This window comes from Theobroma cacao, chromosome 4 (genome assembly GCF_053813885.1).
Source record: "Theobroma cacao isolate CCN51 chromosome 4, ASM5381388v1, whole genome shotgun sequence".
NCBI classification, from domain to species: domain Eukaryota; kingdom Viridiplantae; phylum Streptophyta; class Magnoliopsida; order Malvales; family Malvaceae; genus Theobroma; species Theobroma cacao.
Genome location: NC_142642.1, coordinates 18,813,018 through 18,836,175, shown reverse-complemented (window position 1 = coordinate 18,836,175; position 23,158 = coordinate 18,813,018). Strand labels below are relative to the sequence as shown.

The following is a 23,158-nucleotide window of genomic DNA, read 5'->3' as shown; positions in this document are numbered from 1 at the left end:
TATATTCCATATGCAAATGAAAATAAACAAATTCCAGAAACATATAGAACTCAGAACAGATAAGCAAAGGATCGGAAAAGATGCAGAATGCAGTTGGTTCTGCATGAATGAGCCACCAAGGTCTGCATTGGGGTGGGCGTGGCTTCTCAGTATGCCAAAAAACAGGCACATCCAACCAGCAGTCCTTAATACTGGATGGATCTGAACACTTTGCTCACAAACAGTCATGCTTCGAAATGTTTGATTGAGGGCAACAGCAAATTCAACAGATGACGGGTAATCTTGTCCCAGCATGAATGATGGATAAATCCTTTGCTCCATGATGCTGTCCCAAAGAGCCCCATCTAATGACCTAAAACTGGGTTTAGAAATTAAAACTAATATATATATACACACACACGCTAGAGTGCTTCCCGTACTTCGTGTTGGAAAATTGTTATTTTGTGAGCATGCTCGAAATATTATATGAAAGGTTTTATTATTTTGAATAGAAGTTTAGTTACTTGTTTGATGTTATTAGAGGAATATAGTAGAACAAATTGTTAACTTTAATTATGTGATTGATGATATCGAAACAGTACACTTAACTAAATTGCTAATATTAAAGTATATATTGATGGTCAGAAAGAGGGTAATATTTAATGTGCATGGTAAATAATATGGGATGTTATCAATTATGAGAAAAAAAAAAAAGAGAAGTAAAGTATGCAATATTGAAAAACAGTGAAGATTTGAATAATTGGCAACTACATGTGAGCATTGTATTGTATAAAGAAAAATTATTTACTTGTATGTTAACTGCTTGAAAGTCATAGTTTAGAAATATTTTTAAAAGATCAAACCGATTTATACCAGCAAAAGAAAATAATCTGTCAAGAATATAAAAGGCTAAAAAATTCCTAAAAGTAGAAAATTAAAGAAAAAACAAAACCAAATTAAATATTACAGAAAAGGATAAAAAAAACCATAAACAATGAATTGACACAACATTAAAGAAAAAAAGCCCTCCAAAACCCATTCCGAACAAAACTGAATTCCAAAAATGAGAAAAACAACCCAAACAATAATTAAAGTGACAACAAGATCAAAGAACTCAGAAAGGAAGACAACGAAAGCAACAACAGAAATCAAACATACAAAAAATAAGAAACAAAGCCAAAAAACAAACCAAACCAAATTTGGAGCACCAAGTAAACAATCAAGTCAAAACAAATATCAAACCAAACCAACTTGAAAAGCAATCAAAATCATGGAAGTCAAAAACAGAACCAACCAGCAGAAAAAAAATTGCCAACCAAAATACAAAGAAGTAATAAAATCGAGAAGAACAACACCTCAACAAATCAAAGAGCAAAAAAATTGAAGGAAATAAACACAAACAAAACAAAATAAAATAAAATAAAAAACCAATGAAATAGATCAAAATAATATGTAAGCATAATTAAAAACTCAAAACCGCTCTCAAGGCAAAGGAAAGATTGCTGGTTAAAAGACAAAAGAAGACTAAAAAATTCTACAATCACCAAAAAAGCCACCGTTGAAAACCCAAAAAAGAACCCCTGCAGAGGATCGGAATCCAATTTGAACTCTTTTTTTTCTTTTTGAAAGGCATAGTCAAATATTCATAGATCATGGGAATGAATTTTCCCTAACTCAATACATCAGCAGGACCAGAACTAAGCAAAGGATATTGGCCAAATTGAGGTCACTTTTAATAGATAATAATATATAGTATAGATATTTCGTGCCTCTTCTTTTATTTCCTTTCTTCACCTTGGTGACAACTGTACATCCGAATATTTCTATACAAATGAAAAATAAAAAAAAAATACACTCATATCACAATTGGAAGTTACAAGTTTTATATGCACCCTAAAACCAAGGCAAAATCTAGGTTGTGACAAAACAAGGAATGAAGGTTTAGAAGGGGGCAAAAATCAAAAAGGTAAGAACTTATTGTATTCTTGATCAACTATTGATTGATTGATTGGCAATAGTAAACGAGGGTCTTCGCTTATAGCCGTAGTTGATGGTAATTACTATAGTTGATTCGATTCAAGCGTATGCAGCATAGTATACTCTCTGGCAAGTCTTCAGCTTTATTTCCCTGTTTAAACATTTCAACATATATAATATCAAGTGCATGTCAGATTAAAATCTTAAAATATAAAAAGCAGACTTGAACAGTCAAGAGATTTACCTGAATTGTCAAGCCAAAATCCAGCATACACAGCTTATATCTGTCCTGGAATGCTTCTAAGCCTTTTCTAGAGATGTAGCTAAATCTATGCAAATCCAGATCGATCTCAAAGTAGTTTTCTCCCTGCAAGAATTTCAAACCATACGAATCATATGTATTGTACACAACAACCTTACCTTAATCCATACTACTTATCATGTGTATAATCTCGTCTTAAGAAAATTGAAGTTCACAAATCCAGCAAAAATAATAAAAAGAGCAGCAACAAAAATTGAGAAAGAATCCTAGTGTCGGCAGGAATTTTTACGTATTCTGTAAATTAATACAAGTAGTTTATTAAAAGAATAGGTATTGATCAAATAGAAACGTCTATAGAAAGAATTACCAAGTAAAACTCATGCTGAGGACGTGACAGAACAGGCTTTTCATTATAAGCATTCATAAGCTTCTTCTCAGCTGTGCTTAAATGAAGATCTTGCAGATTTGCCACTCGGCCCATCATTTTCAATCTTTCCCTAAAAGGTGCAATAGTATCTACCGGGAAGCCTTTAACTCTCTCTACCTCATCATTAATTAACCTCTGTTTATTAAAAAGAAAAAAGAAAAAGAAAAAGTAATGAATTAGATACTACTACTAATTTTCAAACATGATGTAAAATAACAAGTATGCATTAAGATAAATAATGACAAAGCAATGTATCAAACAAGGGACTCCCAAAAATTAAATGTCTACCATAGAAGCAGAAAGCTAAAGATGCATTTGTCTTACTATAATATTTTCTCGAAACCGAAGTGAGAGCTCTTTCAAGTAATTTTCAGATAGTTTAAAGTACAAAACCAAATTCATTCCTTCTCCATCATTTTCACTTTGAAAGATCGTAACAGGGTACAATGGTATCTGCAGGTAAAGAAAAATGTCAATATAAATGAGAGTATGTCTGACAATGAAGAAATTTCTGTCCCTACCCACGTGGACAAAGAGATTTGGGCCTATCAACACTTTGAGCATACTTCTGTAATGGACATACTTCAAGTTAACCTTGGGAGGAAAAGTTTTGCATTAATGTCTTTTTCCAGTTTTTAGTCAGGAAAACATGCAGACAACCATAGGGAGTAAATTCTGGGGGAAACGAAGGTAAAAATGAGAAGGTACAAGTACCTGAATATTTACAACAAGAATAGAAGGAATTTCTTCAGATAAATTAAAAACAGGAAGTTCCACAAAACGAGCAATGTGATCAATTTTGCGCTGAGATAAGAAGAGATCAACTCCAAAGGGATAAAATGCTGCAGAGTTTGAAGCAAATTCCTTCTTTTTGTCCCTGTCAAAAGAGCATACAGAAGACAGCACTGAATTCAGTTAGCCAATAACAAGAAAAAATTCAATAAGTGATCAGAGTCTATAACTACAAAATCGATAGTAAAGCAGATAATCCAAGTTGCATGAATGTGCATTTAAGAAGAAAATTTAAACCAATGAAGAAAATATGCTCTCACCTAAAGTAATTGTGGCCGCGGACCTTGAAGGAACTTGGCTCAATAGGAGACCAACAATCAGGCATGTCCTTCTCTTTCGGACAGTATGGAACTGAGGTACCAGCTATTGGTCTTTGCAAAGGCACCTTGGGAGAAACTGAGACAAAATAAGACCATGCACATGTACACATAAGCCATATGATAAATGTGTCATCAATAATTACAAAGCATAAGAGGCATCAGAATATTTAGTAAGCACAACTGATCTAGCAACTGTCATCACTATGCTATATGTTACAAATTACTCTACAAAATGCACATTCAATAAAATTGCCCTTAACTAGTTTTAGAAAAGAATAATCTTTAAGTTCTCATTTATAGCAGACCATTGACAAATCCAGAGATCTCCAGTAAGCGCGATTACTTTTGTGCTCAGAGAAAGGCAACAGATATTTCTATAAAAACCTCACCAATTTCTTTCCCCTTTTAGGGAAAGAGAAAGGTGAGATACCACCTAGAACATCTAAAAACCTTGAGGGTTGATGTAAACAACAGCAATTGAAATTATTATCTAGGCATATAGCCATAGAAAAATGGACAAATATAGAAGATAGTTAAGGATGAGAAGGAAAAAGTTGGTAACACCCACCTACTGTTGGATTGGCATGTCCGTCCCTCCACTTAAAGGAAAGTTTCAGATGTGCTTTCCTCCTTGAACTAAGTGTACCTGGGCCAAACGATCTTTTTTTCTCTAGTGACAGGGCAGTTGAAGGAATACAAGGCAAGCAAGTATGTGCAGCAAGTCCAACATGATGCACCACTTGCTTTTCATCCCCACGAGTACTTTCACTAGAAATATCATCCACATATACAGGACTCCCCTCAGTGGGATTATCATTCGCCTTCAATTGAGAATTAGTGTTTTTTTCCGTCGACTTCTGTTGTTGGCCAGAGGAAAGAACTGAAGTAACAGTTTCAGTTTTGCTTGTTAGACTCAAATCTCTTGGAGAAGATACACTTAATACAGATACAATTTCAGAGCCAGTCATAGAGACCACATCTGCATGCAACATGAAATGACATTAAGAATTCAAATCCTTATCAAGCTTAATTCTCTCACAAAATTAGATTCAACTAACCATATGCTTAAATACATACCATCATTTAGACTATAAAAATCATCGTCCGCTTCAGACTCAAACACCGAAAAACAATCCCACCATGCCAAGTCCGCACTTCCTGTCACTAGCAACCAAACCAAAAATCAAGATCAAATTTTACATAAACTTAAAACCTATTAAAAAATACAAGTTAATTCAACAACGATCAAACACAAAGAAAAGGATAAGGACACGCTTATCTTATGAACTGGCGGTGAAGTTAAATACAGAATTTTGAAGTTAATCTAATACACACATAGCAATCATCCAAACCAGCTTTTAGATTATTTGAACTCCAGAGTAAAAGTAGAGTTACAAACAACTAATGATCCACACAAAAAACCAAAATCCAGTAAATACAAGTGAAAATTCATGAATGATCAAAACTCAGAGAAGTGAATAATTCTTGCCTGACTATGAAAACTGTTCTCCTTTAGCATTGCTAATACTTTATGAAATGGGACTATAATTTCTAATCACTTATCTCGAAACCCCTCTTCATTAAGCCCATAATTCCAAAACTATAACTTCATGTATTCAATCCAAAAAATATTTCTAAGTCACTCCAACCCAGAAATCAAAAGACTAACAGGCTTGAATAATACAAAGCCAAAAATTTTCTTTCTGAAATAAAAAAGGGTTAACCTTGGATTGCAGAACTAGCACGAGAAAAGTCCTTAGAAGCACCACAAAGCTCCCCATGTTCAAGCTTACGAGAAGAAACCCTCCTTTTAATTATCCTTCTTCTCCTCAAAATCTTCCTTTTCTCCTCCTTTGCAAATCCCCCAAAGCTTCCTTGCTTCGAGACACAACTTCCCATTTTTTTTTTTTGTGGGTGTCTCTCAAATTCACAAAAAACAGCATAAAGTTTTGTAACTTTGATATATTGCAATGTATGGGTTCAGATTTCAGAGTTTTTGATTGTTAAAGTTACTCTCGAGTGAAAATTCCAAAAGAATAGTATTTATTTTAAAAAAGGAAAGCAACATCGCAATTTTTTCCAAGTCTTTAGCGACAGCGTGGAACTCGCAAAGGGCCATGGCTTTGAAAAGTCAATCAAAGGAGCGAAACCGGCTTGTCCAACTGGGGTTCTAGTGGCGTGTGAACTGATCGGACGGTGGTGGCTGTGACCCGTGGAAGGTGGGCAAGGTAAAATCGTGTAAACAAAGTGGACTTGGGTTTGGTTTGACTTCCACGTGTGAAACAGTGGAAGCGTACGAGTTTTGAGGATGCTTAGATTTGGGTTCTGGTAGATGGCCTGAACCTCCAGAAAGGAAACACGTGGACGTCGCATTTTCATGGCTTGCACCAACTTCGGGGATTATATGATGACGAAGTACACAATTAGGAGCCCATACCTATTTGTAATTTATAATTTTGCACTTTTACTTTATGGGTTGAATTATATGTGAATATTTATATTTATATTTATTTTATTTATAAATTATGATGTAAAATTTTAATAATAAATTTACAAATATCATGAGTTAAGTACATTATTATTTAATGAAAATATTCAATAGAATTAAAATTTTTATCTATGCACAATTAGGGACGGAGTTAGCCAACTTTTGTTAGGGACTAGAGATAGATGAGTAAATGTTAAAAATTTTATAAATTAATATATTAAACTTAATTAATAATCAAAAGATTGTTAATAAAAAATAATTTTATATAACATGTAAATTAAGAAAAAAAAGACTTATAATAGTTTTTTAGAAAAATTATGTTTTGACTATATTTTCTGAATTCAAATTCATCAATTAAAAATTATGTACTGAAAAGGTTTATTTTTTTTAAGATTGATTGTTGGACATTTTGATTCATATTACTTTTGTTTATAAGTTGAAGTATTGAGGAAACGTAGAAAAATCATTTGGACGATCTGCATTTTTTCTTTTAAAGAATTTGTTAATTGTTTTCAACCTCCTCATACTTTAATCAAACTTGAAAAAAAATTAATGCATTCAATATCCAATATTCTTATTTTATTTCTATTTAAACTTATAATACTAAATAAAAAACTATAAAGCATAAAATATAAATAGTTAAATACGATATATAAGATTAATAATTTTCTTTTATATAATTAAGATTATTTAAAAACTATATATTCAAGATAATTTCCTTTCAGATAAATATAAAACGTAAAACATATAAAAAAGATATACTCAAGATAATTTCCTCTTACATAATCAGAATTAATTAAAAAATAATGTATTGATAAAATTTTAAGTAATAATGCAACATTATAATTTATATTTGATAATTATATAATAATTTATTAATTTTTAAAGATTAAAATCATGAAAAATAAAATCCACATAACAGAAAAAAGACAAACATCACAAATAGAAGATGGAACTCACATATGACGTAACCAAAAAAAAAATAATATGAGCAAATATTAATTATTAAATAAAAAATTATTGAAAGGACCATTAAGAGAATATATTAATAATTTTATATAATATAAAAAAATTTAAAAATTATGGCCCCACCAAACCTATATGAGGCTCCACCCCTGTTCACGATGAATTTTATTACTTGTAATTTATTATTATAATTGAAGATTATGCTCAACAAAAATTTGTTAACATGATAATTTAAAAATAAAATAAAAAATACTTTATTAATTAAAAATTTTACACATATTTGTACTTTTATATGTGTATAGATATATATTATAGATTAAAAATACATGAATATATTGATAACTTAAGTGAAAGTCTAAAAACAAAGAGGTTGCTTAATTTCTCTAAAATCTCTTATCTTAAAATTATTATAATTTTCAAGTAGAGTTAGCAATTTGATATGAACTCAAAAGTTCTGTAATGATCCTACTGAATTCAAATCAGACCTAATCCGATTTGATTATAAACTTAAATTCACTTACTCAAATTTCAAAACAACCTGAACTTGATTAACTTGGATCCAAACAATTCAAATAATTACTCTAAAGTAATCCAAATATAAATAAGTCCAATCAAATCCAATTCAATTTGATTTGAAAAATAAATAATTTGAATTCTAATTACTCAAGTGTTAAACACAAATTACTTAAAAATCAAAATGACTCAAACTTGAAATAATTTGAATCAAAAAATTATATAATTTTTTTTGAACTCGAAATAACTCCACTGGGAGTGTGATTCAACACAACTACGGAATTACCACTTCTATTTGCAAGGTATAAATAAAGTTAGAAAATCTTCTCTTCATATTTAATATTTCTTTGCCGAAGGTAAGAAAATTATACTGTTGAAGAGATAGATGTGCAAATTTTTTTAGAAACAAGGAAAAGAGTTTTTTATTTAAAAAAAAAAAGGAAAGGAGCTTTTATATATATATCTATTAACAAGTTCATAAATCTTACTCAACTTTTAAGATTCAAATACAAGTTTTTGGAATTTAAATATTTACTAATAAATTTCTAAATGTTAAGCATATTATAGAAAGCAATTATATATGACATATTATATTATTTTTTTATAAAAAGGAAGTATTTTTATTACTATACTTGAATCAGTCTTAGAAGACAAACTTCTAACATGTCATACATTAACAATCTCCTATATCCAATTAGAGGACTATCAAACATAACACAATTATCAACTAAATTAAAATCACAATTAGCCATATAATCAACTACCATGTTACCTTCACGATAGATATGTACAAGATGAACTTCCCATTGTTTCTATAAAATATCCTTGATTACACGTATTAAATCCATATTCGCACATGGAAGTAACTTATCTACCAAAATCAATTGTACTACCATCTTGTTATCAACTTGAACCATCACCTTCCTAAACCTTGAATCTCAAGCCAGTTTAAGTCTGTAAAGCACCCCTCATAATTCAGCTCTATGCACTGAACACATGCCTAATTTTGCTACAAAATCAATTTGCCAATAACTTTCAAAATTACGAATCACCCCTTACAATAGCTTTGCCTATTGATTTCTTGTACGCTCCATCCGAATTTAAACTTGACCATCCAACCGATGGTGCTCTCCATCCAATTAATACTTCTTCTTTCCTTCGCTTCTAGATTGTTACACCATCAAAGTTTGCGAATGTTGTTTTTGTAGCAATCGACATGCTTTTAACCAAACTCAAGCAATTCTCAATTGGTATAGAAGTAGCATCAAATGTAAAGGTATTGCGCCACGTTTACAAATATCAACAAACAAGGCTAAATGAAACAGACCATGCAGTATCATAAAATACCAACTTATGATTTTGGAGGTTGCTTACCGGCCATTCCCGTGGTGATAGTGGAAAAAACTTGCAACGTTCTTATTGAGGGACAAGTCTTGCCCATAAAGAAGTTACCACCATGCAATATCTAAGCACATGTATCACAGTCTCATCCTCCATCTTACATTGTAAACAAACCTAATCTGATGTGAGTTATCTATGCTTCCTTTCTCTATTAATAAGAACTCTCCCATGCAAACACTGAACTATAAATGTTCTCACTCTTTATGGCCCTTTCTACCTCCATGCAGCTTGCCATATTCAACTCAGCTCAACATCTATCAAGTACGATGTATGCCTCAAATAATTATATGCAGTTGCAATAGTAAATGACCTGATGAAGATAAGTCCCAATACAGTTCGTATAGCGAGATAGCTATGTATGAGGCATAGATTATAGTACCTGCATCGCAACTTCATAAGGAAGACAATTAAATAATTTATCATAGTCCCGGTAACCATTTGAGTTCATGAAATCCCGTGTCACAACCTAATTTTCAGGTCATGACCGACGCAAAGGCCCAATGGGCACAGCACACTAAGCCCAAGCAAGCCTATTTATGAAATTGTATTTCATCATTCCCACCATCATTTTTAACTACAATCTTTATTCTCAATTATACGTATTTCGATAATAAACAAGGCGACCAAATATTTATATTGGTACTAATCCAAAATACTATCATTCATTGCCATCTCATAATGGCATCATCATATCACATATACATCTATTGTTTGTAGCCTAAATCTTAGCGATTTACATCGACTGTAAATCCACATGCAAAATTCTTGACGACTAGCGGAGTGACTTGGGTGGGGGCACAGCTATCGAATGCCATATACCTACCAAGGGGTGAAAACGAGTGGTCTCCTTAATCTCGATCCCAACTACCTACAGATCTAAAAACATGCAATTTAAAAGAGTGAGTATAAACTCAGTGAGTGAACATAAGAAGGGAATAAGCAACGATAAGGAATATTTTAGAAAACATGATGCACTTACAATAAAACCATGCAGTTGAGTCTAAGTTTTGGTTAAAACCCCTCATTCCAAACTTTGAATGTTTAATCTCTTAGTGTTAGAAGATCCATGATAAACCATGAAGTTGAATAGAATGAAAATTTTAGCAATGAGCAAGCAAGATAAGCAAACAGAGGGTTTTCTCGCTGTCGTGAAAAGGCATTCTTGGTTTGCATATGTTTCTGTTTATCAAGTATATCTCCCATTACAGGAGTTTAATTGACATTATTTTTAGGTCATTAGAAAGCTAAGAGGCTGGGCTACAACTTTTATGTTTACCACTTTGCCCAATTCTAATCAGAGGGTGGTCAAAATCTTTGTCAAAATGAAAACACTGCACCAGAATTTTGGAACCACTCGAGAGTTTCTCGTTGCAGTGAAATTCAAAGCATGGATTAATGCTGCCTACTCGAGAGTTTCTCACTACAGTGAAAATGAATCTCGCTGTAGCGAGAAACAGAGCAATTTCGTTGAAGGGGTCTTGTTACATCAAAAAGCCATTTTCTTGTTGAAATGAAAAGCAGTTTGGGAGCAATTAACAATGCCGACATACAACACAATCACAAATAATGTCATAAACTTTCTATAACATATATATATATACATACATCATCATGCACACCATCTTGCCACACTCAACTCATGTGCACTCCTTACTTGCACATAGCCGGGGCATCATCAGCTCATGTGCACTCCCACACCGCACATAGCTGGGTCATCATCAGCTCATGTGCACTCTCACACTGCACATAGCTGGGTCATCATTATCACATAAAAGGCGCATCCAAAGCATAATATACATATCAATATTGCAACGACCTCTCCTTAGTCGCTGCCAGATTCCAAGACTTCCGAAAAAGACCCACCAAGTCTCGAACAAGCCTGTCTAGAATTTACTCATTAATCCACTACATTCAATCACCATTTAATATTGATATTTTCATATGCTAAATTGAACCATAAATAAAAAAATCAATACAAAATTTTTTCCTTTTATTCGTAAGTATATGCATTAAAATCTATAATCTCCAAATTAATGCTTATATAAAAATTTAGAATTTGTTTACAACTTAATAAATAAAATGCTACGACTTGACCTCTAACAGCGAAGCGACTCGGAATAAAATGCTAGGAGATGCCTTTACCTATTCACGGTGGACCGAACGCGACACTGACTACACGCTAGGCTGATCCCTATCTGCAAAAGGGGAAATAAAGGGGTATGAGTCTCATAGACTCAGTGATAATCATCGACTCAGCGAGTAGGACGTAGATGGGAAACAAGCAAACGACAGATCAGTTGAATATAAAAAAGCAAGATTATAAAATCAACTCGTTTCAAACGAGGGTTTGTGCCCTATATAGAAATCGAGAATTTCTTATAAAGTATAAATAATCGAGGTAATAAAATTTTTTCGCATCAAAATATATTAATAATCATTTTCGAATCAAATCAATAAAATTTAGCAAGCTCCTGCAAAACCAAATAATATTTAAAATCATGCCCAAATCATAACTCGCCCCATATGCGAGGAATTATAGATTCATTTCACAGATAAACATATAGGGGAGCTGCGAAAAATCGTTTAATTCCATTTTTACCATGCAGAGAAATATAATTCATAATATTAAAACTTATTTCAACTCATATAAAACCATTACATTTTTGTCAAAAACAAACAACATGGCTTATGACTTTCTTAGAAACTTGACTTGTGCCAAAATCATTCTCATACTTGGTTGTTAGGGATACCTTGGCCTGGGGCTATCCCAACCGAGTCCGCCAATGTGAGACCTTGACCCTTATAGACTCATAGTTAGTAAAATACGCGATATCCCTGATCAGGGGTAATTTCATTATTTCCTTAGTAAGCTCATAAAAGTAAGATTTTAAACAATATTATGGCCTAAGTAGGCCTAAGGCATAAATGGATGATGAAATTAGGGGAAAATAAAAAGGAAACAAAAATTTTGATGATTTTCACGGTAGGGGCAAAATGGTCATTTTTCACCTCGAGTTAGAATTTTAAAGTTTTCATGAACTCGAGCATGTCTAGACCATTATGGACCTTATCTCAGTGTCAAAAGAACAAAAAGAGTGCATGAAAGATTGGAGGAGAATAAGTTAATTTGTGGATGGGTAATTTGGTAATTTTAAGGGAATGGATAAGCTTGGGCTATAAATATCTTCTCCTTCCAGCAGCTTCTTGAATTTCCAGCAGCTTGTTTTCTTCTTCTTCTTTCATCTCATGTTGCTTCCAACCTCCATGGAAGCTTGATATGGAGCTTGCATAATTTTCTCTCTTTAGCTCTAGTTTTCATACCTTTATGCCCTTATAACTAGAACCCTTGTATTTTTCCACTCTTTCTCCTTAAAACCCTTAAAAAAATCTTATTTCCATACTTTCTCTCACTAATTGGGCATTAGAGAGAGAAAAAGAAAATTACCCCATTTGTTGGGAAGTTATTGGAAGAGAATTCAACTACAAAGAAACCTTAGGTTGAGTAATGAACCAAGCTTGATTTTTAGCTGTGGATAATGGCTAGTAATTGGGACTATGAGCTGTTTTATTGTTGAGTATGTTCATTCCTTTTATAGTGATTAAGATAGTGAACATAGATAGCCATTTAATGTGGCAATTGAAAGCTAGCTAAGAGATAGCTTTTAGGGTTTATAGTGTGTGAATTGACCTATTGCTTATGCTAATGTGATTCTAGGTTCTAACGAAGCCTTACCATCTTAATTAGATCATTAGGGGAATTAGAGTTAGCTAAAGGCTCAACAATATACCGATGAGTGGACTGCCTATCAAAATCGTTTTGGGAATATGATCGTTTTGTACAAAGTATTTGAATGATTCTATACAACTTTTGTTAAAACAAGTGCCTTGGGAACAAGCCTTTGATAAATCAATTTTATGTTATGACATGTGGTTATCATGGATCTCTATGCTGCTACATTATGTTGATATACATATATGTTTGAATATAGTGTTGTGTAATTATATTGACTCGGCTATGTGCGAGTGGGGAGTGCACATAAGTTGAGGATGACCCGGTTATGTGCGAGTAGGGAGTGCGCATAACCCGGTGATGACCCAGCCATTTACTAGTAGGGAGTGCGCATAAGCTAGTGATGATGATGATGTGATGGTGTGTATGATGATGATGGGATGGTGTGCATGATGATGATGGGAATACGTATACATATATACATATGTAAATATGTGTGTTATAGGAAATTAATGAGTAATGGTATATGGTTGTAATGCATGTGAAATTTGACATGTTAAACTTTGAAAAATTTTCATGCGTTTCATGTTGGTTTGGACATTTTAGCAGGGTGGTTTTTTCTTTGGGAAGAAGGGCAAATTTTTCATTGGTGCCCTGTTTCTCGCTGCAGTGAGAAACTCTCGGGTTTGGAGGGGTAGACTGGCCGAAAACTCGCTGCAGCGAGAATGCATTTTTGCTGCAGCAAGAATGACACTGTAGCTTCTCGCTGTAGCTAAATTCATTCTCGCTGCAGCAAGAAACTTTTTGTTTTTGGGTCACAATTTCGCTGCAGCGAAAAACTTTCTGTTTTGCCTCCTATCTTGTCCAATTGCTGCCCTATTTTTCACTTCTTTGCTACCATATCTGAGCATGGATTTCCAACATTAAGGACTAAATGAGTTAAGTTTAAAATTAAGAGGTTTAGTGAGAAACCCTCGGCCAGTTGAGAAACCCTCGTTCGGCTAATAATTTAATCCCAACGTCGTTACAGCGAGAATGCCTTTCTGTTGCAACGAAGATTCGTTGTCGTATTTGACTTGCTTGCGTATCATTGAAGCTTTCATTCTTCAAATGGTTCGTTATGTATTAGTTCATGATTTTCAAATGATTAATCATTTAAGGGCTTGATTAAGGGTTTTTAATATGAATGGAACTAAATTGCATTGTTTTGAAACAAGTGCATCATGATTTTAAATTCTCCCTTGTTGTTGCTTGTTCCCTTCCTTGTTCACTCACTAGGTTTATACTCACCATTTTCAACTTCATGTTTTCAAATCACGAGGCAGCCGGTAACTAGGACGAGGTATCCTTGTAGACTTGTATCCATCTTTTGGTAGGTGTCTCGGCATTCAGTAGTTGTATGTTTATCCGAGTCCCTCTGCTGGAAGTCGAGTATTCTTTTGTTGTGTATAAACAAACCTAATGTAAATTATTAAGATACATGTTGTAGATAACGTATATACACTTGTTTAGTGTGCCAGTATGAGGTGGCAAATGTTTAATTTTATTTTGATTCTAAGTTATGAAATATGACTTAGCAGTTTATGATGGAATGATGAATACGTCAGATTAATAGGCTTGCTTGGGCTTAGTGGACTACGTCCATTGGGCCCATGCGCCGGTCATGGCCAGGGATTTGGGTCGTGACAGCCAAGGCTATTAAAAAGTCATGTACGTATAAATCATATTTTTATTTTGAAAACATAGCCGTTCCTTGGCGTTGGCTGAGTCCACCCTCACACGGTGGTTTGGCATGAAGTGAACTCTAAAGTTATACCTCGGGAGTTATCCTACACGCCTTTCCAACCGAGGTAAGAATATAACGGGGTTACCGTGCCCCTCTAATAGGCTGGTCCACGGAACCCGCCCACTGCAGCAAGCTAAACCCACCATACAATAAAATTTGCAATAGCATGACATGGCAATTATTTTACAACCCAGCCTATCAAGGCAAACAACAGTTTATGCATTTTCAACACATTTACCAATCCAGCCAATCATGCCCACATTATCATAAGCCATTCAATTCAAAATACAATTTATAACACAACAAGTAGTAGTCTCCAATTACTCTTGAATTTCTAGGTTAAAATGAAATCACCTTTTAAAAGAATTAAAATTTGATCTTCAAGGGGATATTTTAAATCTTTCTCAAAATATTGGTCCACGCATCACGTTGAAACTCTCTTTTCGTAAAATGTTCATTGTAAATATTTGCATGATATTTTGTATCAAAATAGCATGGTGAATATGTAATAAATTTCATGAATGCACACCACACAAACAATAAGGCACAATTTCCTTTGATGTAAATCTTTTCGAAAAGTTTGTTTCCCGGTTTAAAACACTTTATGTCTAATATATATATATATATATATATATATATTTCAAATGATTTCTAAAAATAACTTACACCCACAATTCCTTAAAATTCTATCAATGCATGTTTTCTATAAATTTTGCACTTCATGTAAAATATACGTACATGTATATATATACGAAATTTTTAAAATTGGCAACCCTTACTCACCTCATAATAGTGGGATATTACTTCACTATTGATTCGTACGTGTATATAATTATTCCTATTTGTCGGTCACATACTTTGTTCGGCACGCCTCCACGACAAACTTTCCTAGCAACAATTAAACTCAGTATACTTAATCACACATTTGCATGGGTAGCAACTTAATTAAAAATTCCTTAAGCAACTTGCATATTTTTCATTCAAAATATGCACAATATTAAACTACCCATAAATCTTAAAATATAACATTAACTTACCATTGGGCCTTTTTCATTTCTTTATGACCTTTGGGCCCTCTCCATGGGTTTCTCCATTTTTTCCTATTTGGGCTAAGCCCATTTATTTTTATTTCCTATTGGGCCATGCCCACTTATTTTCTATTGGGTCATGCCCATTTATTTTCTATTTCTTTTCTTTTCTTTTTCTTTTCTTTTTCTTTTCTTTTTCTCTCTTCGACGTTTCTTCTTTCTTTTTTTTTTTTTAGCCCGTCACTCCCTTCACCACCGTGGCTTCCTTTCTTCTTTTCCTTTTAAAATCGATCACCAAAAGCCTTATTTTCTCACCCTTTTTGCTGCCATTTTTTGCTCTAAAATCAGTAGATTTCCAGCTCAAATTTTCAGCAACAAAACTTCTCAATTTTGGCAGCACAAAGCTGTCCAATTTTCCTACACAAACTACCAGCAAACAGCTTCAAATTTTTCTGCACAAATTGGTAACAAAGAGCTCAAATTTTCAGCAGCCAAAGTTGTCCTTCAATGGTAGCAAAAACCTCCAAAAATTTTCAGCAACATAACCTCAAAATTCAGCAGCAAAAACCTTGAATTTTTAGCACCAAATCAGCCATAAAAACCTCAAGAATTCCAGCAATTAACCTAAAAAAAATCAGCTTTCTTACCTCAAAATTTTCAGCTTTTTCTTCCTCCAAAAATTACAGGAAAAAGCTCTCTTTTCCTCCCTCAAAGTGCAGCAAAACCGTGCCAAGAAAAGAGCAAAATTTTCATTCCTTTTCTCTTCCTGTCCCACGGTTTTTCTTTCCTCTTTTTTTTTCCTTTGTTCTTTGCTTTTCTTTTACTCTCCCTCACAACTGACTTCTCTCTTTTCTTTTTCTTCTTCACTTAACCGACTTAACTATTCTTTACTTTCTTTATTCTTTTGTTCAACCGACCCCCACCTTACATTTCTTCTTGCTTTCTTCTTTTTATTTTCTTTTCATTTCTTTACTCCATCTGTGAGACCTTGTCAAGCTCGATTAAAAGACAGTATTGTACCGAGTGGTACAACTAAGTTAAATCGAGCCTTGAACTAGTTCAAATAGAAATTCTAAGAGGAATTTTAAAATTTTGAAACCCACAAAATACTTAGAATAGTGATTCGGAGTTCAAGGTCCAGTTTGAAGTCCATCAAGAAAATTGACCGATTAAGGATAAAACGGTCATTTTACCATTTGATGATAAAATGGAGATTTCTAGCCAAGATTTGATCACATTTGATCAAGAATAATTATATGAAATATAATTATGACTATTGGAGTATAAAATGATGTTTAGCAGTGAAAAATTATGATTCTCGGTATTTTTGGAGTACAAGGGCAAAATGGTAATTTTACCACAAGAGGACTAAACGAGAATTTTTATAAAATAATTTTTTTGGCCCATTTGGTTAATATTGATCAATATTAGTGTTATTTGATGTTGAAAAGTAGAAATAATGTGATTTCGGTACATTTAAGAGTATAGGGGCAAAATCATAATTTTTTCGTCTCGAGGGTAAATCGGTACATTTTTCACCCCAGCACTTGTCAAGACCAAGGGATTTTAATTGTGGTAGGATTGGATAAATACCAGAATATTTGTGATGGAAAATTAAGAAGAAAAAGTCAAAAAGTTAAAAAAAAAAAGGGCCAATAAGCATGTGACACGTGACATGCTTGATTATTTTATTATTTTCTATAGAAATCAGCCCATTAAATCCCCAATTCTCTCACCATATTCGGCCTAGGCAACCAGCAACAAGACCAAAGGAAGAACAAAGGGAAAAACAAGAAAACCTAGGTGAAAATTCAAAGAAAAAGTGAAGAAATCAAGGAAACAAGCTAGGTAAGTTAGAATTTCTTTAATTCTCCTTGATACCTAGCTTACCCATGCTTTTGTTATTGATTTCCATGGCTGAATATTGAGTTATCATGATGAATTCAATTCTGAAAAATGGGTATGGAAGAGGAATTGTTGTTGGAATAATTTGATTTTAGACTATGTTAGTGTTTAGGGATAGTTAAGCATGGTTATGAACAAAAACACAAAAGAAATATTCAATTTCTCTAGGGTTCCTTGTTGGTCGAACCATGAGGGCTGAATATCAATGGGGGATTGTTTTTATTTCAAGGAAAATGGCTTGGAAAAAGATGAATTAAGGTGAAACGGTTATGTAGAAAAAATTTCGGTGCTAGTGCACCTAATGACCGAATTTTTCTATAAGAAACTGTGAGAGTTCTAATGCTGAATTTGGCTTTATTTAAATGGTATGTGGTAAATTAAGGTATTAGAGGAGAAATGGATTAATTTGGAGGTGATTTGGACACAATCGCCAATTAATCGGTGATCGGTCAAATTTCATCGATACCGCGATTAAGCGGTAATCGGACGTATTTTTGCATTTACATATCAAGCATTAGTAATTTAAAATTAGTTTATATCAATTTAGGGACAATATAGTAAATTCCTTGACTTTGTTATTTGTCAAGGTAGTGAGACGTCCAGAAAAGGCAAAAGAATTGCACTTGAGGACTATTAGTCCAAGTGCACCTGAAATCTGGATTTTCGATACCGGTGAGTGGACTTGCATTTCAAACTTGTTTTGGGGAATATGAAAGATTCTATCCAACTTGTCTTAGAAAATGTACCCTGGGAACAAACTTTTGTTAAATGGTTTGATGTTGTGATATGTGATTGCTATGGATTCATGCATTATTGTAATATGATGATATATATATATATATATGTGTGTGTGTGTGTGTGTGTGTGTGTGTGTTGTGCATGATGAATGATATTGTGTATAATGACTGTAACCATGTATGTGCACGATGTGGGAAGAATTAAGTTGGTATAAGAACAAAAGGTTTTACCCGATCCCTAGGAACTCTAATGCGTGAACAGGGGCGAAGCGTGGCTCTCCGCCTAGGGGCTTATAGAGGAAAGGGCTACCCAAAGAGGTGGAGCCGCCCTATGAGTGCTCTGATAGGTACCGTTTGTCGCCTCCGTAGTAAAGGGGTTGAGTGGTATGTCCCTCCCTAGTGACAAACTTGGTATCAGAGCCCCATTTTATGGTGGAGTGAGAGGTGGGTGATGATGGTGCCCATGTACACGATGTGGGGGGATGTACACGATGGCACTGATTGTGCATGATGTGGGGGGATGCACACGATGGTGCCGGCTATGTGCACGATGTGGGGGGATGTACATGAGCCGGGTGTGATTATGATGATATTGATGTTTGTCTATCTAATTATGCATATCTAGACTTATGAAATGAAAGCTCATGAATGTGATATATGGTTGACATATATGTGAAATTTGACACATTACACTTTGGGAATTTTCATGAGTTTTATGTTGATTTTGTTGGTTTAGTAGGATGACCTTTTTGTTGAGTGAAGGGAAACTTTTCTCTTGTTGCTCTGTTTCGCTGCAGTGAAATTCATTCTCGCTGTAGCGAGAAACTCTCTGGTTTAAGGGCCTTCACTAGAACTGGTTCTCGCTACAGCGAGAAAGTTTCTGTCCATTTTGCTAACTTGTGGGTTTTTGCCATATTTCCCATTTCTTTGGTACCATAGTTGAGCATGGATTTTTGTAAAGTGATTTACTCATGTGGGGTTTACATGAGGGGTTTAAAGGAGCTAAAACAATTGCATGGTTTTGAGAAAATGAATGCATCATGATTTAGATAAACATTCCTTATGGTATGTTTGTTCCCTTCTTGTTCACTCACTGAGTATTGTACTCACGTTTTATAAAAATTCATGTTTTCAGATCAGGTGACTGTTGGATCCTAGATCAAGGAGTCCTCGTAGTGCATCTCCTGGGTATGTGTCTAGCATTCGATAGTAATCCCTTTTATTGTAAATGTCTTCGCTGGAAGTCATGGGTCCTTTTGTTGTGAATACAATCTAACAATGTGAATATGTGTATGCAATGTAAATTGCTAAATACATGACTGGTATAGTGCATGTATATTATTATCGATAATGCCATTGTGTTTTGGTTATGTTCACACCTGGGAAAAGGTGTGTGTGTGTATGCATGATATGATAAATTTGTTAAGTAAAGCTAAACGGATAGGCTTGCTTGGGCTTAGTGAGCTATCTCATTGAGCTCATGCGCCAGTCATGGCCCGGGAAATTGGGTCGTGACACCATCACACTTGGCTGGCTACCCACTCCACTTGGTTCCAAATTTATTATTATTCCAAATGACTTTGACTTTTCTTCATTCCCATCCTTTTTATTTCCTTATTATTTTATTATTTATTTATTTTATTCTCTCTAAATAATGCAATTTACATGTAATTGCTCAACTTCATTTTATTTGATACTCAATCTTCCAATTTTCGTATCTTAAAATTTGATCATTCCGACACGTTTAAAAATTCTAATTTCCTTCTATCTTTCTTCCTTTGCTTACACGTGTATAATCAAAATATCGAGATCGTATTTCAACGCGATGTCACCATAATATTTAAATATTTACTTACCCGCGTTACCTCGATTTAATAAAATCACGCTGACACAATTATCGTCGTTTTTCTTCAAAATTCTTCTTTATTTCTTCTCCCCTACTTAAATTAGTCACATTCCATTTTTCATAACTAATTCCGACAACATATAAAATATTAATATTTTAATATTATTTTATTAAATAAAATATTATTTTATTTCAAAATTTTTCACTTGCCTTCTTTGATCCAGAAACACATCATTATATCTCGATTTACTTCCGAATCATCCTTTAGCTTACTAATTCCTCTCTAATGAAAATATTATTATTTAATTATTGCTTCTGCATGCTCGAAGCATTTTATTCTAGAACGTTCCTTTCATCCTTTGTCGCTCTTTGGCACGTAAATTCACATCAAACGATCATTCGTTTGATCAATAAGGTCTTATTTGTGTCCAACGAGGATGCGGGGTATTACAAATATAATGTGATAAAGCATGAACTATTCATGTTGCACATTTCACAAGATAGAAACATTTCATTAAGAGCTTGTTCCCCAAGTATATTTTTAAAGCAAAAACAAATGAAACTTTCAAATAATTCATTTAAACATGTAGGCACTTTCTAAAACATTTTGATATGCAAGTTCACTCACCGATATTTATTAAATCTTTACTCAACTCCACTTCCTCTAATGGTCCAAATGGAGTGGTGGGGCTTCGTGGGAACCTTGGTAGCTTTGTAAGTGAATTCCTATAAAACCCGACCCTATAAACACATGTCACGACATACATGCATTGAGTAGCATGTTATTGCGCTAGGAAAGTTTCTAAGAATAGACGAAATCCGGTATTGTAACTAACGGTACACTTGAGTTGATTTAATCTCGAACTAGTTCAAATAGGAATCGTAGGATGAAATTTAATATTTTACAGTCCAGGAATGACTAAAAATGATTGTTCGGAGTTCGAGGGTTCATTTGGAGAAAAATTGAAAATTTTGATGTTCAGGGGCAAAATCGTCATTTTACCACGTAAGATAATAATTTGAACATGGAGTGAAATTTTTGACCAAGATTAACTATTTGGAGTATAATTTAATGATAGGAAGTGAAAAAGTTTAATTTCGGTGATTTCTAGAGTGTAGGGGTAAAATCGTAATTTTACCACCCGTAGACAAAATTTGAGATTTTGAGAGAATTTAGATCAAGTTTGACAAATTGGAGAATGGTATGAGTATAAGGGATGAAAAATATGTCTACGGACAATTTTTCAGTTTTTGGGATAAAAATGTAATTTTTGACTTTTACAGGGGTAAAAGTGTAAATTTCAAAAATATTACTCCACCAAGACTTTGGATAAGTCTGAGAATTTTATCTCAGCTATGGATATTTGGGACAAATGTATGGTGAAAATTTGGAAACAAATGGATGGCTAGAATTTAAGGAATTAATAAAACATTAAAAAAATGAATAAAATAATATTATATTATTTTAGCCTTTAAAAAGGTCAAAATTTTCAGAATTCTCATCTTCTTCAAGCCGTCCAAACCAGGAGAGAAAAGGGGGAAAAGAAATAAGAGCCCTAGCTGAAAAATTTGGGCAAAATCAAGAGAAATCAAGAAATCAAGCATTAAAAAGGTAAATTTCATTGATTTTCCTTGTGATTTTCACTACCCATGCATTTTTTCTCATTTCCATGCAAAATTAGAAAGTGGGTATGGACACCCATGCTGGCCAAACCTCCATGGATGAGTTTTGAGCTTGAGTTTTGGTTGATTTTAATTGAATTAAGTGATTTTAGTTAGGTTATATTGTAATATAGCAAAAATAAGCTAGAGAAATAATTTTCTCCCATTGAAACCCATTATGCCGAATTTTCTAGGGGAATATTGGCTGCTGATCTTGATGTTTATTTGAGGAATTATGATGAATAATGATGAATTATGAGCCTAGAAAAATAATGGGAATTTTTGGAGCAAAAATACGTATTTTTACCCACTAGGGGTATTTTTGTAATTTGCTATCGGGACTGATAATTTGCACCACACTGAGGGACATTAAGTCAATTTGGGTGCAATTGAGGTATAGAAACTGAAAAAAATTAATTTGAAGTTTAAACGGACGAGTATATCGATTTATCAGGTAAAAGATCGAAATAGGCTAACACCGCGTTTAGGCAAAATTTAGACATTTTGCACTTCATATCATGCATTAGTAGTATAAATTAGTTTATTCTGGTTTAGTAACAAAGTAGTAAACCTCTTAATTGTGCAATTTTTCAAGGTGGCGAATCCTCTGGTAAGGGCAAAGAAATCACACCCGAGGAGTAATAGTTGGAGTACCCGAATTTAGTTTTCGAAAACTGTGAGTAAACCTATTATTATTGTAAATTATCTAGAGTTTATTTTTAAATGTTTTTTTTTGTATTTTATGAAATTAAAATGAGATTAAAATGGGACTTTTGATGTTTTAGAAATAAATGTGACAAATAAATATATTGTGTTGATTATCTGAAATAAGAAACTTTTGATCATGAAATTGAGTAATTGGAGGCTGCCAATTGTCTTAAAAAATATATATTTTCCTATGAATGGCTTATGATATATGAGTATGTGTAGCTATATTTTATAATTGCATTGGAAATTTATGTAAGTTGTTTTTACTATGCAAGCTGGGTAAATAAATAAAAACCACGTTATACTGTCAAAATTTTATTAAAGTTGGTGGGTTTAGTCACTGTAGTGACGGGTTTCCATAGATTGCCTATTAGAGGGGCACGGTAAACCTGGTTATATAGTTACTCCAGTTGTAGAGGCGATGAGGGTAACTCCCGGGGTAGTGTTAGAGCTCACTTCACGTCTAACCCTCACGTGAATGTGTAACTCGGCCAACGCCAAGGAACGACTTGTTTTCAAAACTAACATGTGTTTAACATGTAAATATCTTAACAACCTTGGCGGACTTGGTTAGATGCCTCGGCCAAGGTATCCTCGAGGACTAGTTTTTGGCTTGAGCCTTATTTATAAT

The 23,158-nt window shown here is 33.6% G+C and overlaps 1 protein-coding gene across 5 annotated transcripts; it reads right to left on the bottom strand.

Moving 5' to 3' along the window:
- Nucleotides 1-1,690: 1,690 nt before the first annotated feature.
- LOC18601370 (uncharacterized) lies at nucleotides 1,691-5,783 on the bottom strand. 5 transcript variants are annotated; one of them, XM_088805961.1, is made up of 10 exons: nucleotides 5,482-5,782; nucleotides 4,835-4,921; nucleotides 4,326-4,736; nucleotides 3,698-3,833; nucleotides 3,360-3,522; nucleotides 3,171-3,239; nucleotides 2,970-3,098; nucleotides 2,586-2,780; nucleotides 2,201-2,323; nucleotides 1,691-2,107 (listed from the first exon to the last, which is right to left on the bottom strand). In XM_088805961.1, the coding sequence occupies exons 1-10, from the start codon at nucleotides 5,654-5,656 to the stop codon at nucleotides 2,015-2,017; spliced, it is 1,581 nt and encodes a 526-aa protein (XP_088662087.1). In that variant the 5' UTR covers nucleotides 5,657-5,782; the 3' UTR covers nucleotides 1,691-2,014. The 5 variants fall into 5 exon arrangements, with proteins under 5 accessions (XP_088662087.1, XP_017975861.1, XP_017975862.1 ...); XM_018120372.2 differs by having other exon boundaries at nucleotides 2,970-3,239; nucleotides 5,482-5,783; XM_018120373.2 differs by having other exon boundaries at nucleotides 2,970-3,239; nucleotides 4,835-4,915; nucleotides 5,482-5,783.
- Nucleotides 5,784-23,158: the final 17,375 nt, after the last annotated feature.

Coding starts and splice junctions, on each gene's coding strand:
- LOC18601370 (XM_018120372.2), bottom strand. CDS start 5,656: ATGGGAAGTTGTGTCTCGAAGCAAGGAAGCTTTGGGGGATTTGCAAAG. Junction 3,523..3,697: donor CGCGGCCACAATTACTTTAG/GTGAGAGCATAT, acceptor CTCTTTTGACAG/GGACAAAAAGAAGGAATTTG. Junction 2,108..2,200: donor ATTTTGGCTTGACAATTCAG/GTAAATCTCTTG, acceptor ATGTTTAAACAG/GGAAATAAAGCTGAAGACTT.